Genomic DNA, 20,923 nt, shown 5'->3' with positions numbered 1-20,923 from the left:
GCACACAGAGCGCGACCGACTGAGCTGTCGCAGCAGACGCCTCAGATGCGAAGCGCAGCACTGAGCCTGCGCAACAGCAGCCGCGGCGCAATGAAAGCGCCTGCCCCCTCTCCCCCGGAAGAGGTGGGGCTTCGCACCTTGACCTGGAAATTAACGTACTATCCTCCTTACATTTGGGTCGGGCCCTCCGGGAAAATGGCAGCGGTGCAGGCGGCCGAGGTGAAAGTGGATGGCAGCGAGCCGAAACTGAGCAAGAAGTGAGTGTCGCTGCGAGTCTTTAAAGCCTTTGCGGTAGGAGAGCCTGGGTTGGGAAGCGCTGCGAAGTTCCCACCAAGGCTGCTGTGCCGGGGCCTTCTTGCCGGCTGTCGTGGGTATGCACATGGTGAGACTTGATGGCTGTGCGTTGCAGACCACACACCCCAGGATACCCCGGGCACGCCGGCTCCCGGTCCCCAGCCGGCACCGGCGGGGTCCTCCCTATCATACCCTTAGAGTTTAGAGACTGTGGAGGGGGAACTAGGACGAGAACTAAGAGTTATCAGGAAAGAAAAGCGAAACTTATTGCTTACCTTCATCTCCTTCCTTGTGAGAAATGCTTTCTTTTGTTGAGCCACTCAGTAAACGTGAAAGTTAAAGAAATATTAAATACCCTAGCTTTTCAGAAAGACCTTCAAAATTTTCTAGGCCTCACTAAGGTCATTCTGAACGTTATGTATTAAAAGGGATCAGTTCTAAAACTGAGTTTCGGCTCGCTGCCATCTACCCGTATGGGTTATTCATTAGATTCCTGTGAGTATTGAGTGGTCAACGTCTAACAGCAGAGACCATCTTAATTAAGCCTGATACCTTTTTGTTAACCACTCCCATATCCTTGGAGTGTGTGGGTTAACATAGATAAGTCAGGATTAGCCACTCTTTAACTGGCTGTCTTATATTCTTATTAGCATTCCCCATTTGAACCACAGAACACAGGTAATTGAGTGTTTTATCATTGCTAGGAAGACGGTACATAGTACCATTCCAGACGCATACGAGACGGCTTAATCCCCGTGGCGCGCACTTGTTATCCCAGCTACTCGGGAGACTGAGGCAGGAGAATCACTTGAACCCAGGAGGCGGAGGTTGCAGTGAGCTGAAGTCGTGCCACTGCACTCCGGCCTGGGAGACTTGAGGTCCTTCAGGGACTGCTATGAGTGCTGCGTGAGCGAGCTCTTCTCCGTCGCCTGCCACAAGGCGTTACTGAGACAGCCAGACCCTGAATGAAAAAGAAAAGAGAAATTATGTTTCCTTTTTTTTTTTTTGAGACAGAGTCTCACTCTGTCGCCCAGGCTGGAGTGCAGTGGAACCATCTCGGCTCACTGCAACCTCCGCTGCCCGGGTTCAGGCGATTCTCATGCCTCAGCCTCCCGAGTAGCTGGGGTTACAGGCGCGTGCCACCACAGCCGGCCAATTTTTGTATTTTTAGTAGAGACATGGTTTCATCGTGTTGGGCAGGATGATCTCGAACTCCTTGCCTCGTGATCCGCCCACCTTGACCTCCCAAAGTGCTGGGATGACAGGCGTAAGCCACCGCAGCTGGCCCGATGTTTCCTTTTGTGACCCTAGATTTGTGCTTCAAATATCTTAGAAGTAAGTATTAGAGAAATGGTCTAAGTTTACAGTTTGGTAGCACCCTAATATATTGTCCTTTATTAGAGCAATCTGATGGACTTCCATAAATGTTTGGAACCTGGCCTTTGAACTACTACCTTAGAGAAAATTGACTGGACTTTAATCTGTTAAGTCAAATTTAGTTGAATGTGATGTATCTGTGATATACAGTCCTAAAGTTTAGTTCATTCTTTCAAACCACCTATGATAATAAATTACATTGAATTGAATTATAGGACTGTATATCACAGGTGAAAGCAGGATTTCCAGTTCAGTGTTTTTAGGTAAACTGAGAAAACTGGTTAATTTCTCTTTACTGACTTTTTTTTTTTTTTTTTTTTTTTTTTTTTTTTTTGGGAGGGAGAGTCATTGTTGCCCCGGCTGGAGTGCAGCGGTGTGATTTCAGCCCATGGCCACCTTCACCTCCCGGGTTCAAGCAATTCTGATGCTTCAGCATCCCAAGTACCTGGGACTACAGGCGCATGCGGCAACACCCGGCTAAATTTTTGTATTTTAGTAGAGACAGGATTTCACCATGTTGCCCAGGCTGGTGCCAAACTCCTGAGCTCAGGTGATCCGCCCGCCTCAGCCCGAAAAAGTGTTAGGATTATAGGCATGAGCCACCACTCCCTGCTTCACTGACTTTTCTAAGATTAAATACAGCTACTACTTTTTTTTTTTTTTTTTTTTTTTTTTTTTTGAGACGGAGTCTGGCTCTGTCACCCAGGCTGGAGTGCAGTGGCCGGATCTCAGCTCACTGCAAACTCCGCCTCCCGGGTTCACGCCATTCTCCTGCCTCAGCCTCCCAAGTAGCTGAGACTACAGGCACCCACCACCACGCCTGGCTAATTTTTTTTTGTATTTTAGTAGAGACGGGGTTTCACCGTGTTAGCCAGGATGGTCTCGATCTCCTGACTTCATGATCCGCCGTCTCGGCCTCCCAAAGTGCTTGAGCCACCGCGCCCGGCCATAAGCTACAACTTTTTTGACCAGCTTTTCTGTACCAGGCACAATGCTAGATCTCTGCAAGCTTTCTGTCTAAATAATAACTTTGCAAGAGAAGAGTTATTGTCCATTTTTCAGATTAATAAACTGAGGCCCTGGTAATTAAATGCATTACTAAAGCGTGCATTCCTAAAATACAGTCTAGCGCTGACACAGAGCACTGGAGCAGAGATCTGAAATCAGGCCTGTGCCTCCTCAGCCCATGCTCTGTATCCTGACTGCACAGCACTACTCACGTTGTCTTACCTGTTATTGATGTCTGTTCCTCTAGTTAGCACGGACTAAGATAACTTTTTTGTGATTAACATTTCCTTCCATTTAATTGTTCTTGGACATTCCTTGGTCTGAAATCTTTAGTAAGCACCATTTTATGCCAGGTATTGACTCCAAGTTTAAAAACAGATGTGCTCCCTGCCCAAGTGAAATAGCCTCCTCAGATTTATTTGAACATGGTAAAGAAGGTGATCTCTGTAATTCTGTTGCCTTCTATCATTTATAATGTATAAACATAACATAGTCTAAGGACCGTCCTGAAATTCTCCTTTCCCCTTGTTCCTAGAGTTCCAGACAAGTCTTCTCTTTGATTCGTGTTTTTGTGTGACTTGCATTTATCTTTGTCTAGAGTTTGCAATTGATAGTGACAGTTTCCTCTTATTTTATATGCTTCCTATTGCCATCTTGTGGCCAAGTATTTTCTCTCCAGGTGAGAAACCACACTTCAGGGCTTCAGAAAGTACCTCACATCCTGTTCCCATATTCTAGGATGTTGTGAGCATTTTTACCTGTAAGCGATCCATTAACTTGCTGTTGGCTTTTGACCCCAGATGTGCATGTTTTTTCCATAGTCAGGACTAAGAACATTGTCAGTTACAGTTTTAGCACAGGGAGTGTTACAGGGTTGCTATCAGTTAAGAGAGTCTTAAGTTAAATGGGACTAAAAGGTAGTAGAAGCATGGTCCCCCTCCCCAACCCATAAGAGAGTTGGTTGGGTCTGTGTATACTGTCTGTCTCATCTGACACCACGTCTCTGTTTCCCGCTAGGTGGTGGTAATCATTAGTTCCAGGGTGTTCTGCCATGTTGACGCAAGCTGCTGTAAGGCTTGTTAGGGGGTCCCTGCGCAAAACCTCCTGGGCAGAGTGGGGTCACAGGGAACTGCGACTGGGTCAACTTGCTCCTTTCACAGCGCCTCACAAGGACAAGCCATTATCTGATCAAAGAAGGTTGGTGCCCATTACCTTCTTTATTGCTCTGGAAGCAAAAATTCTTTCCTTACTTGGTTCATTATCTGTTAAGCCTCTGGCTAAGTCTTTGGACTTGTTGCTAAGGAAACAAGGAACCCTAATACCAAAACCAATAGTCCTTTCTCATTTCCTCTTTAATAAATTCAAATCATCTCTCCTTAGAGTCTTGAGATGACGTGTGGATCTTATTGTAGAACAGTGCTGAGTACAAAACCTTTGTTTGAACAAATAATTTCTAATGCCAGTTATTTCCCTTTTCTGTCTTTCTGGGGTTTTGTTTGCTCTTGAGATTAATTTGGTTTCTAGTCTTAGTGCTATCCCTAGGACCTTTTTGGATTATCCTTAAGATTGATTTGATTTAAGAGGAGCACCTGGTTGAGTGGAAAACAGATTTATCTTAATTCTAGAAGAACTAGACAGCCTAGTCTTAGCAGTCCACTGACTGAATTATAGCATGATAGCACCAGCACAGTGTTTTGGAAAGGTTGTCTTTACAAATGTTATAAGACATTATATGTAGAAAAAGCTGTCAACTGTGAAACCATCAGAATCCATTTTTCCTGTTTAAAAGGAAAGGCGCACTGCGCAGCAGCCAGGCACAGTGGCTCACGCCCGTAATCCCAACACTTTGGGATCCGGCCGAGACGGGCGGATCATGAGGTCAGGAGATCAAGACCATCCTGGCTAACACAGTGAAACCCCGTCTCTACTAAAAATACAAAAAGAATATTAGCTGGTCATGGTGGCGTGCACCTGTAGTGCCAGCCACTCCAGACGCTGAGGCAGGAGAATGGTGTGAACCCGGGAGGTGGAGCTTGCAGTGATCCGAGATCGCACCACTGCACTCCAGCCTGGGCAACAGAGCAAGACTCTGTCTCAATAAAAAGAGGTGAAAGATTCAAAACCTCAATTCATTTTGTTTAAGTTATTCTAAATTCTTACAGAAAATGAAGGATGTGTCCTGAAGCCAGAAAGTACGCAGGCATGACTTGGATCTTTTGCTGTGGTTCACTGTTGCAGAATATTTGATTAGTGGTTTGAAAGAATGTTCCATAAATTGTCTTTGAATAGTAAAGATAACCCTCCCTATACCCATATGTTTAGTTTCTGGGTCATATGGCAAATTCAGACCGTAAGAGACATGAACGCATCATACACAACAGCTCGAAGTTGTCCACATCGCTTTGGTTTTTGAGGTTCAAGGGATAAGTATCAAGAGTTTGGATAGCAAGCGATTTAGCCAGAAATGTATTCAAATCAGTATAGTTTCTATACAGAGAGTAAAGGGTTAAGATACTGAAAGATACGTAGAAAGCTCATATTTGGTTAACTAAATGCCAGGGTTAGGGTAATCCCTTTATGCAAACATAATCTCAGTACACACCACAGCAACTGGTGGAGGTTGTCTATTATTATTTTCGTTTTATAGGTGAGAAGTTAATTCACTCATCCAAGTCCCATAATTGACAAGTGTGTTGGAATTTAGTCCCAGGCAGCCTGACTACAAAGATGATGTATTATCCCCTGTACTATGCTGCTTTGCACACCGTTCTACTTTGTTGTCTAAGTCAGGCTCCAGTGGGCAAAGTGAGACTAATGCTGACAGCCAATCTTGGAGAGACTGTTGGTGGGGGAGGTCTCCTTGAGTGCTAAAGAGCCAGCTCTTCCTTACTATCATCCTAACTCATGCTTAGGGGAGGTTAGAGAGAGGAGGTGGCAGAGGGCTAGAGATGTTGCCTGATCATGTGTTAGATCTGGCATCGGAGGGGTCAGGTGGCTGACACCTGTAATCCTAGCACCAAGGCTGGCAGATCACTTGAGGCAAGGAGTTTGAGACCAGCCTGGCGAACATGGTGAAACCCTGTCTCTACTGAAAATACAAAAATTAGTTGAGTGTGGTGGTACACACCTGTAATCCCAGCTACTCAGGTGGCTCAGGCACGAGAATCCCTTGAAATCCGGGAGGCAGAGATTGCAGTAAGCTGATATTGTGACTGCACTCCAGCTTGGGCCACAGAGCAAAACTCTGTCTCATTTAAAAAAAAAAAAGATCTATCACTGTTGGAACTTCACGTTCTGGAGGGGATACTAAACAACTAAGATTCAGTCACCAGCCCCAAGGAGCTCCCTAACCTAATTAGCTCAAGAAAAGCCTATTCTGCTAATTTTCTAGAAAATATTTTCGCCTGTTCAAAACTAATGCATAGGATTTTCTTTGTCCTGGTAGATCTTGGTTTTAGTTGGGACCTAATGCCAAGGACCTGAGACTGGCAAGCAGAGATTGAGAGTGATCTTTCCTATCTTTGTTCTAAGCTTATTTTTCCCTTTGTGTCTTTCACGTAAAGAGTTTAGTGATGAGAGACTTGAGCTGAGCTATGGGTGTGGAATTGAGGGGTGTACAACTGAGAAAGAGCGTTCCTCCCAGGCGATTCGTGTTTTTGATAAGTGGCTAGGGGCAGAACATAGAGGACTCTTCAGGCAGCTAACACATTGAACGCTTTCATCTTTCCAACAGTGAGCTGAAGAGACGCCTGAAAGCTGAGAAGAAAGTAGCAGAGAAGGAGGCAAAGCAGAAAGAGCTCAGTGAGAAACAGCTAAGCCAAGCCACTGTGGCTGCCACCAGCCTCACCACTGACAATGGTGTGGGTCCTGAGGAAGAGAGCCTGGACCCAAATGTGAGTTCCCTGGGCCACCAGCATGGCTGGGCACACGAAAGCTTCTGATGAGGCTTATGGCAGATTCTTTGGGACTGGACAGTAGGAAGGACCAGTATGCCCGAGGTCACTGCCAGGATAAGGGAGGGTCTGCCACTCCATCTGCTTAAAGGCACAGACCCTGAGTGTTATGTCAACCCCCAAAAGACATTTGGGAGAGTCCAGCATTCAAGTGAATTAACCTTCCTTGGAATTAGCTTGACCTTGAGGCCCTGGGGAAAGTGTCTCTCTAAAGATTGCCTGAGGTTTACTTTAGACCAGGGGCTGGCAAACTACATTCCACCAGCCAAATCCACTTCTCTATGCCCCCCACTTTATCCTTCCCTCCCTGGTTTTTTGTTTTTGTTTTTGAGCAAAGTCTCATTCTGTCACCCAGGCTGGAGTGCAGTGGTGCAATCTCACTGCAACCTCCGCTTCCCCAGTTCAAGCGATTCTCCTGCCTCAGCCTCCCAAGTAACTGGGATTAGAGGCACACTCCACTGCACCCAGCTAATGTTGGCCAGGCTCCTCTTGAACTCCTGGCCTCAAGTGATCCACCCACCTTGGGTTCCCTGGGTACTAAGATTACAGGTGTGAGCCACCACACCTTGCCCCTCCTTGGTTTTACTAGTAAAATTGTATTGGAACACAGCCATGTTCATTTGTTTACATATTTCTGAGGCTGCTTTCCCCCTGGAACAGCTGAGTTGAGAAGTTGCATCAGAAAAGCTTTGTGAGAAAGGCTGCTGTAGAATATTCCTTGTTTACATTCTCCAGACCCCATGCCTTGGGGAAAAATCTGATGTGTCGCTGTAGGAGAGTAGTTAAGAAGATAAGTGACTCAAGTCACCATGCAAAATGTGGTCTACAAAAGTGACAAGGCCACCTATACCAATTAAAAATTAAACTTCTATTATTTTAGGCAGAACTCTGATATTTCTTTTTGTTGACTCTTGCATTTTGGAATGCTGGCCTCTGGCCACCCTGCATATTTTAAGTGCAAATCTTCATATTCATTCCTGTAATGCACAGGTCTTGGTTAAAGAAAACAATGTATTGGGGTCACTCTGGGGCAGAACACTGCCCTCTGCTAGGTGGGCCCCACTGGTCTGACTAGGTTCAACTTCTCAAGGGCTTTTTTTTTTTTTAACAGCAATACTTCAAAATCCGCAGCCAAGCAATTCATCAGCTGAAGGTCAATGGGGAAAATCCGTACCCACACAAGTTCCATGTTGACATCTCACTCACTGACTTCATCCAGAAATATAGTCATCTGCAGCCTGGGGATCACCTGACTGACATCACCTTAAAGGTGGCAGGTAGGAACTCTCCCTGGCAAATCACTGAACTCCCACAACAGGCAGGACCCTTCAGTAGCACAAGGGAAGGTCTGGGTTGGTCTTGTTCTCAAGTAGTCTGTGTCTGAAGCTACTTTACAAAGGACAGCGCCATTATATCTACTCACAGAAAGAAGTAGAGGATTCCCTTCATCAGCAAGAATCAGTGGTAGAAGTCTCAGGCTTCTAAGAATTCTGGTCTTTGGCCTGAGAATGCTTTGCACTGAGACAGTTTTTCTAGAACATTGCTCTTTTGGAGTTGTAGTATCTTGTATTAGATTTTCTTTTCCTAAATTTAAAAAAATCACATCTTTTCCTTGCCCTCCCCCACCAACTATCAGTTGTAGAAAATTTAGAATAGTCAAAGAAGCAAGGAAAGTTTTGATTACCCATAATCCTACCACCCAGAGAGAATTCCTGCCAGCACCTAAATGCCCAAAAGATTTGTTCTTTAAAGTGCAGTGCTTTTACTAAAGTCTTTTTTTTTTTTTTTTTTTTTTTTTTGAGATGTAGTGTCACTTTGTTGTCCAGGCTGGAATGCGGTGGTACCATGTTAGCTCACTGCAACCTCCATCCCCCAAGTTCAAGCGATTCTCCTGCCTCAGCCTCCCAAGTAGCTGGGATTACAGGCACCTGCCACCGCACCCGGATAAGTTTTGTATTTTTAGTAGAGATGGGTTTCACCGTGTTGGCCAGGCTGGTCTCGAACTCCTGACATCAGGTGATCCGCCCGCCTCAGCCTCCCAAAGTGTGAGGATTGCAGGCTTGAGCCACCACACCCTGCCACTAAAATATTTCTTGATGTTAGTTATTCTAGTTTGATATTCTCAACTATGTAGTGTGCTCTGAGATCTTTTCACATGTGTGTTTTCAGATCTTTTTTTTTTAATTTTTTGTTTTTATTCTGTTTCTTTACATTTCTTTTGGGACTTTTATCTGCATACTGAATCATCTTTGATTCTTTTTGATAATTGTTACTTTGTCTCAAATCCTTTTTATCTCTTTCTTCATACTTTGATTTTTAAATTTTATCCTTCTTTTCACTTACTGTTTCTCTTGAGGCATTATTTGTTGTATTTAGTCACTATTATTTCCTTATAGCTTAGTCCTCATTTTCTGAAAGATTTTTACTTTATTTCTAATTATTTCATGTGTTATCACCTCATTTCTTAGTTTTTCTAATTCTAATTTGTGTTCTTTAATGTTTTGTGTCTTTTTTCTTAATGTCTCTCAGCTCATTGTTGAAAAGTAAGTTAGAATTTTTTGCTTTTCACCATACGTTCTCACTCATAAGTGGGAGTTGAACAATGAGAACACATGGACATAGGGAGGGGAACATCACACACTGGAGCCTGTCGGGGGGTGGGGGAAGGGGAGGGAGAGCATTAGGACAAATACCTAATGCATGTGGAGCTTAAAACCTAGATGATGGGTTGATAGGTGCAGCAAACTACCATGGCACATGTATACCCATGTAACAAACCTGCATGTCCTGCACATGTATCCCAGAACTTAAAGTAAAATTAAAAAAAGAAAATTTTTTTTTGTTGTTCTGAGCATGTCTGTCTTGAGAGCTTTTATTTTGTCTAGAGCAGTGTTATTCTCCTATCTCTCCTTTTTTAGTTTTTTAGGTAACTTTATATGGTAGATGAGCTCAATGCTTTTATGTTGCTTATATTTACATGAAATCAGTTTTCCTGAATGTTCAAAGGAAACTAGGTTTCGTTTTTCCAACTTTAGTGAGCTCCCTCTTGTTTTTGTGACGTGTTCAGAAATACAGCAGCTTGCTTTCTGAGATTTCCCAGTCCTCATCTTCTTCCTCATCTTTTTTGGGTCTTCTCCTTTTTTTGTCTCTTTTTCCCTTGTCCCGTTCGGTTTTTTACGGTCTTGTCCTAGAAGGGAGCCTGGCTGTTGAGAGGGTTTCTGTAGGCTCTTCATTCCCTTTAGATCTTTTTTTTTTCTTGTTTGAGACGGAGTTTCACTCTTGTTTCCCAGGCTGGAGTGCAATGGCGCCATCTCAGCTCACTGCAACCTCCACCTCCCAGGTTCAAACAATTCTCCTGCCTCAGCCTCCCGAGTAGCTGGGATTACAGGCATGCACCACCATGCCCGGCTAATTTTGTATTTTTAGTAGAAACGGGGTTTCTCCATGTTGGTCAGGCTGGTCTTGAACTCCCAACCTCAAGTGATATGCCTGCCTCGACCTCCCAAAGTCTTGGGATTACAGGCGTGAGCCACAGCGCCCGGCCCCCTTTAAATCTTAATGTAGCCCTCACCTGTATGGAAATGGGCACATCCCCTCCCAGCTTCAGCTGCTTTCCTGGAGGAAAAGGTTCACATTTTCCAGCGGATACCTTTGGCCATTTGGGAGTTCTCCAGTTCTCAGATCCCTCCCATACCCCATTCCTCCCCACTGCTTTTTCCCCATGTAGAGGTCTTATGACTCTTGGTGGTTTACCTCATTGCTTATATTTGGGGGTTCTTGGCAACATCTTCCCACATCATTTTGTTGTAAATTTTGTCCATAGATTTTTCACTTTGCCTCTCTAGCTATGCTTTCTATTTTTATTTGAGGATTCAAGGAAATCCAAAAACTCTGCTGCTCCCAGCACCACCATCTTCCAGGCATCCAGTGACTGATCTTGAAAGCCAGGTCTCCCTGCATGTCTTTAACTGATCTGAATGGAGATCGTTGGCTTGAGGGAAAAGATGGGGATTAGACCTCAAGCTAAAATAAGATTGTACTGCTTGGTGTTCTGCCCTGACGAAAAAAAAAAATGCAGGCCAGTACTATGGCTCACGCCTGTAATCCCAGCACTTTGGGAGGCTGAGGTGGGTGGGTCACTTCAGCCCAGGAGTTCAAGACCAGCCTCGGCAACATGGTAAAACCCCCTCTGTAGTTAAAAAAAAAAAAAAAAATTAGCCAGGTGTGGTGGTGCACACCTGTAATCCCAGCTACTCGGGAGGCTGAGGTAGGAGAATCACTTAAACCTGGAAGGCGGAGGTTGCCGTGAGCCGAGATCATGCCACTGCACTCTAGCCTGGGCAACAGAGCAAGACTCTGTCTCCAAAAAAAATATATATATATATGCAGAGGGAGCTTTTTTTGACACTGATGCTGTAAAATGACTTCTGGTTCTGTAACTCAGTATTTTTGCTCTTCTTTTTCTAGGTAGGATCCATGCCAAAAGAGCTTCTGGGGGAAAGCTCATCTTCTATGATCTTCGAGGAGAGGGAGTGAAGTTGCAAGTCATGGCCAATTCCAGGTATCTCGAAATATCCAGTTATAGACTTTTCTTGGTTGGCCTAGAACAACACAGCAATAGGCTGATGTGGTCTTACTGGTATTTGAAGTTAGAGTAAGAAGGAGTCGGACATGGTTGGGGAAGACTGAGAAGAAGATAACGTGGCCACCTGGTCACCTGTAAAGTGATGACTGCCCTCAAGTTATATGACAGTAAAGTAAAGGATAGTCCTTTTTTAATAGTGGCCCCTAAATCTGAGCTGCTTCTTGGGCTCACATTAACTAGGTATTAACAGATGAGTGAGGGTTCCAGAGGAACCCAGTAGTCAGTGTTCATTTGAATTGTTCTTACTGAATTACATTTCCTTTTCACTCAGAAATTATAAATCAGAAGAAGAATTTATTCATATTAATAACAAACTGCGTCGGGGAGACATAATTGGAGTTCAGGGGAATCCTGGGAAAACCAAGAAGGGTGAGCTGAGCATTATTCCGTATGAGATCACACTGCTGTCTCCCTGTTTGCATATGTTACCTCATCTTCACTTTGGCCTCAAAGACAAGGTAAGCGTTCATGCCTCCTAGCTGTGGCACGGCGGTGCCTTCTGTTTGTTTTATCATACCATCGAATCAGACATACCAGTGATTTCTAACTGCTTCTTTTGGTTTAGGAAACAAGGTATCGCCAGAGATACTTGGACTTGATCCTGAATGACTTCGTTAGGCAGAAATTTATCATCCGCTCTAAGATGGTCACATATATAAGAAGTTTCCTGGATGAGCTGGGATTCCTAGAGGTAGGGAGAGTTCCTTGCCTGACGTGATGAGCTGCCTTGCAATGCTTGCTGCCGCCTCTCCCTTGCCTTCCTTTTCCAAAGCGTATCCTGTGTCATGCTTAATGAGAATGTCCCCTTTCTTGCCATTGTCTCTGTTCTACCTTGTCCTGATTAGGAAGGCAGGAGCTGACTTCTAAGATAATGGACAAGGTATAGGGCCATCCACATGCTAATGATGTCACATTCAATATGTATTCAAATCATTTTGCTTTTTTGTAGCATTAAATATTTTTTGATGGTATGAGAAAAGCAAACACACATACCATAAAACAAATTCAAACAATAAATTAAATAGAAGCAAAATTGAAAGTACCCTTCCACTGCTTCCAACTAACTTCCATCCCCAAACTTGAGTTTGATATGTATCCTTCCGCACCATTTACTGGGCATATTACATACATACATGTGCGTGTTGCGGATGGAGTGCACATATGTAAACAATTTGGAGCGGTTTTATTTTTGCTTTAAATATGAGTGAAGTCACACTGTATGTATTGTGATGGACCTGCTTTTATTTCATTTAAGATATTCTGGAACTCTTTGTATGAGATAGATAGATATTCTTTCTTAATGCTGCATTGTTTGTTTCAACAAGTATCTTTATACACATGTTCAAGTGTTTCTGTAGGATGGATTTCTAGAAGTAGAATAAGTCAAAGGATATAAGCAGTTAAAATTTTTTTAAACAATCAATTGAGATAACTCACTACCTTCAGACCAGCCTAATTTTTAAATTTTTAATAAATACTACAAATTGGGCTGGGCTCGCTCGGTGGCTCACGCCTGTAATCCCAGCACTTTGGGAGGCGGAGACGGGCGGATCACGAGATCAGGAGATCGAGACCATCCTGGCCAACACAGTGAAACGCTTTCTCTACAAAAAATTAGCCAGGTGTAGTGGCAGGTGCCTGTAGTCCTAGCTGCTTGGGAGGCTGAGGCAGGAGAATAGTGTGAACCTGGGAGGCAGAGCTTGCTGTGAGCCGAGATCACGCCACTGCACTCCAGCCAGGGCAAAAGAGCAAGACTCTGTCTCAAAAAATAAATACTGCAAATTGAACTCAAGAAAGGCTATATCCATTTAGATTCTTATTTACAGCTTGTGAAAGTTCATGGTACTATATTAATGGTGTTAGGTATTAATAGAAATTGAAACACCATCGTAGAAATACTATCTGTTCTTTTTTGTCAAGCACTTGCACGTTACTGTTGAACTTACTAACATTTAGTTTGGGATATAACATGCTTAGACTATATTACATGCAAAGCATGATCTGTCCCCAAGGCCTCTGGTTATCTAAGGACTGAATGTTTCTCCCTGTCTTTTTTAGATTGAAACTCCCATGATGAACATCATCCCAGGGGGAGCTATGGCCAAGCCTTTCATCACTTACCACAACGAGCTGGACATGAACTTATATATGAGAATTGCTCCAGAACTCTATCATAAGGTAGTCAAAAATATTACATCCTGTTCCCTTAAAGAAGCAGAAAGCTGGAAAACCGTTGGCTAGACAGGTGTAGTCAGAAATAAGAGGAACAGAGAGAGAGTAAAGCAGCCAAGAAGGTGTTCTGATGGGTCAGGTGTGTGGACATGAGTAACACTGCCAGAATTTCTCTACAAGATCAATAGAGCATTGCAGGGCAGAGGCTAAAGGGATTGTCTTTCCCATGTGTACAGGCACTCCTTACCTACTTTGGTTGCCCTAAAACTTTAAAGATACAGTCTTACTTGGATTGGATCTGATTTAAGTCTTTCATAGAAGAAAGAGCCTAATCTCTCTGTGGAAGTTGGAAATCATACCTTCATGCCTGGCGTGGTGGCTCATACCTGTAATCCCAGCTACTTTGGGAGGCCAAGGCGGGTGGATCACTTGAGGTCAGGAGTTTGAGAGCAGCCTGGCCAACATGGTGAAACCCAATGTCTACAAAAATACAAAAATTAGCTGGGCATGGTGGCAGGCGCCTGTAATCCCAGCTACTCGGGAGACTGAGGCAGGAGGATTGTTTGAACCCAGGAGGCAGAGGTTGCAGTGAGCCGAGATCTGCCACTGCACTCCAGTCTGGGTGACAGAATGAGACTCTGTCTCAAAGAAAACAAAAGTATCTTCAAATCGCTATAAAGATGTCTTTTCAAATTCCCAGGTAAATATCGAAGATTAGGCCGGGCGCGGTGGCTCAAGCCTGTAATCCCAGCACTTTGGGAGGCCGAGACGGGCGGATCACGAGGTCAGGAGATCGAGACCATCCTGGCTAACACGGTGAAACTCCGTCTCTACTAAAAAATACAAAAAACTAGGCAGGCGAAGTGGCAGGCGCCTGTGGTCCCAGCTACTCGGGAGGCTGAGGCAGGAGAATGGCGTGAACCCGGGAGGCGGAGCTTGCAGTGAGCTGAGATCCGGCCACCGCACTCCAGCCTGGGCAACAGAGCCAGACTCAGTCTCAAAAAAAAAAAAAAAAAAAAAAAAAAAATCGAAGATTATTATTCAGGATTCTTAGTTGCAGACAACAGAACCTGTTATAACTAGGTGAAGCAAAATAAAAATTTATTCAGCTCTATAGGTGAGGTATTGCTCCTCACAGGAGGGCATTAGCTGCGGGGGTCTGCCCGCAGACCCTGACCTAAACAACGGATGAATACAACGTACACTGAAATGCGGATACTCTGTTTTGCCAGTCCTGCTGAGTGACTGCTCGCACACCAAGAGAGGTTTGTCACTGCGGCTGACCACGAGCAGCTCGCACTCCAGGCATTTATTTAGTAGAGAATTAACAACAGAAGCTTTGAGTAAACACATTTGTGGATAATTAACATGGTTAAGAGAGTAGTTCTAGGAATTATTAAAGCTCAGGTACTGCTGTCTAAAGTAAATAGTATTAGGGGGCAGTATCTTTGGTCGACCTCCCCCCAAGAGGGCCATGTGGCTCAAAGGTTAGTTAATGGAGATAGGGTAAACAGATTTAACTGAGAAAGCCTCTGTTGTCTGTAGTATTTACCCTATGACCTAATGCTCTAAGGTAAAAACCAGCTCCCTTCAGCCTGTTCAGTTATTACAAGCTACGTAACCTTTCAGCCTTCCAAAAGATTTGTGACTATTATAACTTCCCCAATATTTCCCTTTAATATTTCTGCCACCATCCTGAGTGAATCCCCACATACAGAAAGCTCACAGTCCCCAGGAGGATCAGAGAATCAGGCTTGGAAACTACACAACTAGGAATGATTCTGAGTCATATTAGAACGGGCTGTTCTCATGGAGAACCCAGTGTTTTTTCCTACTAGGCACAGTTACTATAGCTCATAACCCTGGCACTAGGCACAAGTCACTGCCACTAGGACCTCTGCAATCTAAATGCTACATATGACTGGCCCCCTTCACTAGAATGAATTCTGTGCAGTACCTACATCTTCTGTTATGTAGATGTAACAGATGTAACATGCTGAAGTCTCAAGTGTATCTGACTGGTGGAGTGTGGGTCACACGCCTGCAGCCTAACCCCAAGAGACGCTGCTTCCTTGGGGAGGCTCAGACTCAACGGTGGGGGATGCCTAAGACAGGAAGAGTATCTAGAGTTCCTGGGCAGCCAAAAAGGAGGGGTAACTGTCCACACTACAAGGGTCTAAAGAGAGCAGGGTGCTTGGCATTTTGACTAGAGACCTGAGAGCATGCCTAATCTGTGAAAACCAAGTTATGGCTTTTGGAGACTGAAACTTCCCAGAGCTGTTAATATAAGATTAGCTGTCATGACCGTGGCCATGTGTTGCTGTTAGATTCTTGTGGTTGGTGGCATCGACCGGGTTTATGAAATTGGACGCCAGTTCCGGAATGAGGGAATTGATTTGACGCACAATCCTGAGTTCACCACCTGTGAATTCTACATGGCCTATGCAGACTATCACGATGTCATGGAAATCACAGAGAAGATGGTTTCAGGTGACTCCTGCTCTCCGTCATACTCATCGGGTGGTTTGGTATGCTGCTTTCAGAGGAGGGCTGCCTGGGTTTCATCCCTGCTAAATAACAGGTTTCTCTCCCAGGGATGGTGAAGCATATTACAGGCAGTTACAAGATCACCTACCACCCAGACGGCCCAGAGGGCCAAGCCTACGATATTGACTTCACCCCACCCTTCCGGCGAATCAGCATGATAGAAGAGCTTGAGAAAGCCCTGGGGATGAAGCTGCCAGAAACTAATCTCTTTGAAACTGAAGGTAAAGTGACAACACTCACTCCATTGTGAGTGACAGCACTTACTCCTCCTCTCTTCCTGTCCAGCTCTGAATTTGATTGGGTCAGAGCTAGAATTTCCCCCACTATTTTCTTTACGTACATTTGTACTTGGTTAATGTGATGTCTCCTGCCCTAACTTGTGCATTTGTATCCCAGAAACTCGCAAAATTCTTGATGATATCTGTGTGGCAAAAGCTGTTGAATGCCCTCCACCTCGGACCACAGCCAGGCTCCTTGACAAGGTGAGAGGCTCCGCCGTTGTTGTACGTGTCCTCATCTGGTGCTGAACAGTTCCCTCTTCCCTGGGGAGAGTTCATTTCTGCACCTTCATAGGAAAACCCTAAAGAGTTTGAACAAGAGAAATAACAAACTTCAACCTGTCATACTAAGCTCTGTGCCAAATAATTTATGGTGTGATCTCTGTTAATCCTTTCCAGCTTTTAAAAAGCTATAGGGCCTGGCTCACACCTGTAATCTCAGCACTTTAGGAGGCCGAGGCGGGCGAATCACCTGAGGTCAGGAGTTTGAAACCAGCCTGGCCAACATGGTGAAACCCCGTCTCTACTAAAAATACAAAAATTAGCTGGGTGTGGTGGCGGGCACCTGTAATCCCAGCTATTCAGGAGGCTGAGGCACGAGAATCACTGGAACCGGGAGGGGGAGGTTGCAGCAGGCCGAGATCGTGCCACTGCACTCCATCCTGGGCGACAGAGCAAGACTCCATCTCAATAATAATAATAATAATAAATAACTGTAGGATAAACTCATCTGGATGGGAGCTGAGGTCTTCTGTCTGGGCTGGGATGATCAAATACTATTCAGAAATGTTGACTGAGTCTGCTTTTCTTTCTCATTAAGCTTGTTGGGGAGTTCCTGGAAGTGACTTGCATCAATCCTACGTTCATCTGTGATCACCCACAGATAATGAGCCCTTTGGCTAAATGGTAAGATTCCAGTTACCTATTGCTGCGTAACAGCCCCAGAACTTAGTGGTGTTAAACAACAGTTTATTGTCAAGATTTTGTGGGTTGACTGGTGGTCTTTCTGCTGGGTGGTGGTGACTAGGATAACCCAAGGGGCTTTTTTTCAACTGGGGATTCTGCCAGGGCACTTTGGTTCTCCTCCATGTGGTCACTCCACATAGGATCTTGTCCTCCAGGGCCTCTTCATGTGGCCTCTCTGGCAGCACAGCCTGGGCTTCCTTTCAGCATGGCGATTGGGCTCTGAGGAGAAGCTTCCAAAAGAACAGACCTCATTGTGCAAACACATATCAAGCCTCTGCTGATATCCCATTGGCCAAACCAAGACATGTTGCCAGCCCAGAGTCCAGGTGAAGGAGGCTACACGTGGGCATGAATACAAGAGGTGTGCTCCATTGTAACAGTCTGCCACACTGGCCTGTTAGGAAGATCATTAAACCTTCCTGGTTTCTCTCACCCTCCTCACCGTTGTACCAAACGATTTGTTGCTGAGAGTGCATGCAGGCTTCAGACTGCAATCAGTAACACTTTTGAGTCCACTAGAGTTCAATTCTTGTATTAGATGTTTGATCATTAGACCAACCTGGCCAATATGATGAAACCCTATCTCTACTAAAAATACAAAAATTAGCCAGGCATAGTGACATGCGCCTGTGATCCCAGCTACTCAGGGCTGAGGCAGGAGAAGCTTTTGAACCCAGGAGGCGGAGGTTGCAGTGAGCCGAGATCACGCCACTGCACTCCAGCCTAGGCAACAGCGAGCCTCCATCTCAAACAAAAAAAAAAAAAGAATTTAGCTCATTAGGGTCCTGTATATTCAGCCTCCCCTCTGGTCTCCTGTCCCTAGGCACCGCTCTAAAGAGGGTCTGACTGAGCGCTTTGAACTGTTTGTCATGAAGAAAGAGATATGCAATGCCTACACTGAGCTGAATGATCCCGTGCGGCAGCGGCAGCTTTTTGAAGAACAGGCCAAGGTGAGCAAGGGGACTGTGAGCAGAGGCTGTGCCAACTCACCAGGAGATACCAGCCTTAACCCTGATCTGTGTCAGCATATACGTTCTTGGTGACTTCAGAAGAAAGCCATAGGCTTTGCTGGAGGAAGTCACATTTCAAGATGGAGACTTCACCTGGTATTGACTCTGTAGTACATAAGAGGAACTTAGTAATTAATCTCCGTATGGGAAGCATGATGTTTGGTCTTGAAAATACGCTTGCCAAACAAGAACGTTATTTTCTTAGATTATACATGTATTGAGGTGGCTTAGGGTTGGGAGGCAGGTAAAGATGGATGGAGAAGACAGAGCCCCCACAGGCTGCCTGCAGCAGGTGCTGCCAGTGAGGGCTGCTTTCTGGAAGTGCAAGAAAGACCCTTGGCATTGTCACAGTCTCCAAGAATTAACCCATTTGGAGTCCCAGAACCCCAAGCAGCGGAAGTGTTTTCTTTCAGAGAAATTTGTATGTGTTCTGAGGTCGATTTCATCAGTCCTGACCTCCAGGTCTTTGAGAGAAATGGCTGCATCTTGGAGTTACTAGGAAATGAATCCCCAGCAAGTCCTGAGTGTCAGGAGCATCCCTGGAATGATGGTACTCCCACCTCGGAGCCTATTAACGTGTTCACTCACACACTGAGATATCCTAGAAGAAGATCACCTTTTGGTTCTCTTTCCTCTTCTAGGCCAAGGCTGCAGGTGATGATGAGGCCATGTTCATAGATGAAAACTTCTGTACTGCCCTGGAATACGGGCTGCCCCCGACAGGTGGCTTTGGCATGGGCCTTGACCGAGTCGCCATGTTTCTCACGGACTCCAACAACATCAAGGTACGTAGCAGCCCTCCACAGCGCATACTGCCCTGAAGAAACTCCATTGTGTTGCAGCCAGGGCATGGTGGGCCTGGGGGATAAAATTAAGGAAGGGATTTGGACTGGGAAGAGGAGCAGGCAGAGGAGTTCCATGCCACTCACAGGAGGGCCAGAGCCTCTGACCTTGAAGGATTTGGGTTTTTTCCTCCCAGAGGCAGAAGGAATACTAATTGTTTGCATTTCTTGAGGATCCAGGGAAGTCTCCATGCATTATTTCAGCTAATTAAGTCAGCCCAATGAGGTATAGAAACTGTTGTTTCCCATTTTTACAGATGAGGAAATCAAATTTTCATAGAAATGTGTCTATTCATCCTTTTGACATAGTGCCCTAGGCAGTGCTATGCATTTGTTTTTTGTCATCTGTAACTGAGAGGGTCTGAGTTGAAATAAAAGAACACATGTGTCTTTTCAGCTGGAATATACTAATCTCTAGATTTTGGTAGTAACAACAGAGGCAAAAGGAATGAGTAGATAGGTGTGAAAAAATGTTTAAAGTGCTTCTTAGCTTCAAAGTACATTTTTATCTCCCACAGGAAGTACTTCTGTTTCCGGCCATGAAACCCGAAGACAAGAAAGAGAATGTAGCAACCACTGATACGCTGGAAAGCACAACGGTTGGCACTTCTGTCTAGAAAATAATAATTGCAAGTTGTATAACTCAGGCGTCTTTGCATTTCTGCGAAAGATCAAGTCTGCAAGGGAATTCTTGTGTGCTGCTTTCCATTTGACACCGCAGTTCGGTTCAGCCATTAGAAGAGAGACAAGGAATTAAAATTTTCTTTTTAATCCTTGTTACCAAATAAACCATTTGTCTGTTCTCTTTACCTTTAGAATGTCAACTTTTTTTCCCAGACTGCTGGCCTAATGAATGTTTAGGATTTTACCATCTTATTTATTTAACAAATTTATATTAATGTCTGCCCTGTGCCAGGCATCATTCTAAGGGATTGGGGACACAGCAGTGAACAAAAGCCAAGTTCCTGCTTTCATGGAACTTGTATTCTTTCTTTGGGATAGGGAGGAGAAGTAGACAAACAAAAAACAAGGAAATACCTGTTCTTTCTGGTGGTGGTATATACCAAGAAGAAAAATGGAGCAGGGTAAGGGGACAGAGGTGCTATTTTAGAGGTGGAGGGAACAGTGCTACTTTATGGTGGTCAGGAAGACCTCTGCTAGGCATTTCAGTAGAGGTCTGGAGACTGAGCTGGGGAGGTCTATGGGAAAAGGCCATTCGGACCAAAGGACTATGTTTTTGAGGAATGGCAGAGGGTCTGGTGTGACTGGACAGGGATGAGTGAAGGTCAGTGAGGGGCCAGATCACGCAGGCTCCCGGAAGCCACGCAGAAATGTATGTGTTTTCTGAGGGAGATGAGATACCATGGAAGGGTTTTGAGCAGAGGAGTGTTTTTCAAGGATTATTATAGTTTCTGTGTGGAGTACAAGGGCAAAGAAGGGAGACCAGCTGAGCAGTCACCATAGGCTGAGGAGACAGTGGCTGGGACGTGGTTGGAGCAGTGGAAATGGTCACAAGTGGTTGCACTTTGCCTGTGTTCCTGACGGCAGAAGAATTTGGTGATGGAATGTGGGTTGTGACAAAAAGAAGCCAAAAGTGATTTCACGGTTTTGGGCCTGAACAGCTAGGAGAAAGTTGCCCTCTGAAGTGCAGGTTTCAGAGGGAAGGTTGGGAGTTTGGTTTTGGACATGTTAAACTTGACATGCCTGTTAGCCAGATGGGAATAGCAGAATGTTGAGTAATGAATCTGAAGTTTTCTCATTATTTTCAGCTCCATTCAATAGAGGTAAGAATGTGACAAGGCTGTGGCTGACGGCCTGCCGTGAAAGTGGA

The 20,923-nt window shown here is 44.8% G+C and overlaps 3 protein-coding genes across 4 annotated transcripts in view; 2 read left to right on the top strand and 1 right to left on the bottom strand.

Annotated features, from left to right (window-relative positions):
* Positions 1–20,923, top strand: part of CFDP1 (craniofacial development protein 1) — a 934,470-nt gene that overhangs the window by 564,164 nt on the left and 349,383 nt on the right. The gene's annotated exons all lie outside the window — the stretch shown is intronic.
* Positions 1–20,923, bottom strand: part of CNTNAP4 (contactin associated protein family member 4) — a 990,511-nt gene that overhangs the window by 891,911 nt on the left and 77,677 nt on the right. The gene's annotated exons all lie outside the window — the stretch shown is intronic.
* On the top strand, positions 46–19,881 carry KARS1 (lysyl-tRNA synthetase 1). 2 transcript variants are annotated; one of them, XM_050772724.1, is made up of 15 exons: positions 165–257; positions 3,697–3,876; positions 6,413–6,572; positions 7,744–7,909; positions 11,100–11,193; positions 11,549–11,735; positions 11,843–11,968; positions 13,336–13,455; positions 15,777–15,939; positions 16,044–16,217; positions 16,393–16,478; positions 17,095–17,180; positions 18,064–18,190; positions 18,892–19,035; positions 19,611–19,881. In XM_050772724.1, exons 2-15 carry the CDS (start codon positions 3,731–3,733, stop codon positions 19,707–19,709), a joined length of 1,878 nt encoding a protein of 625 aa, XP_050628681.1. In that variant the 5' UTR covers positions 165–257; positions 3,697–3,730; the 3' UTR covers positions 19,710–19,881. The 2 variants fall into 2 exon arrangements, with proteins under 2 accessions (XP_050628680.1, XP_050628681.1); XM_050772723.1 differs by lacking the exon at positions 3,697–3,876 and having other exon boundaries at positions 46–257.

The sequence above is a fragment of the Macaca thibetana genome, chromosome 20 (genome assembly GCF_024542745.1).
Source record: "Macaca thibetana thibetana isolate TM-01 chromosome 20, ASM2454274v1, whole genome shotgun sequence".
Classification (NCBI taxonomy): Eukaryota; Metazoa; Chordata; class Mammalia; order Primates; family Cercopithecidae; genus Macaca; species Macaca thibetana.
This window is presented reverse-complemented; position numbering and strand designations above follow the sequence as displayed.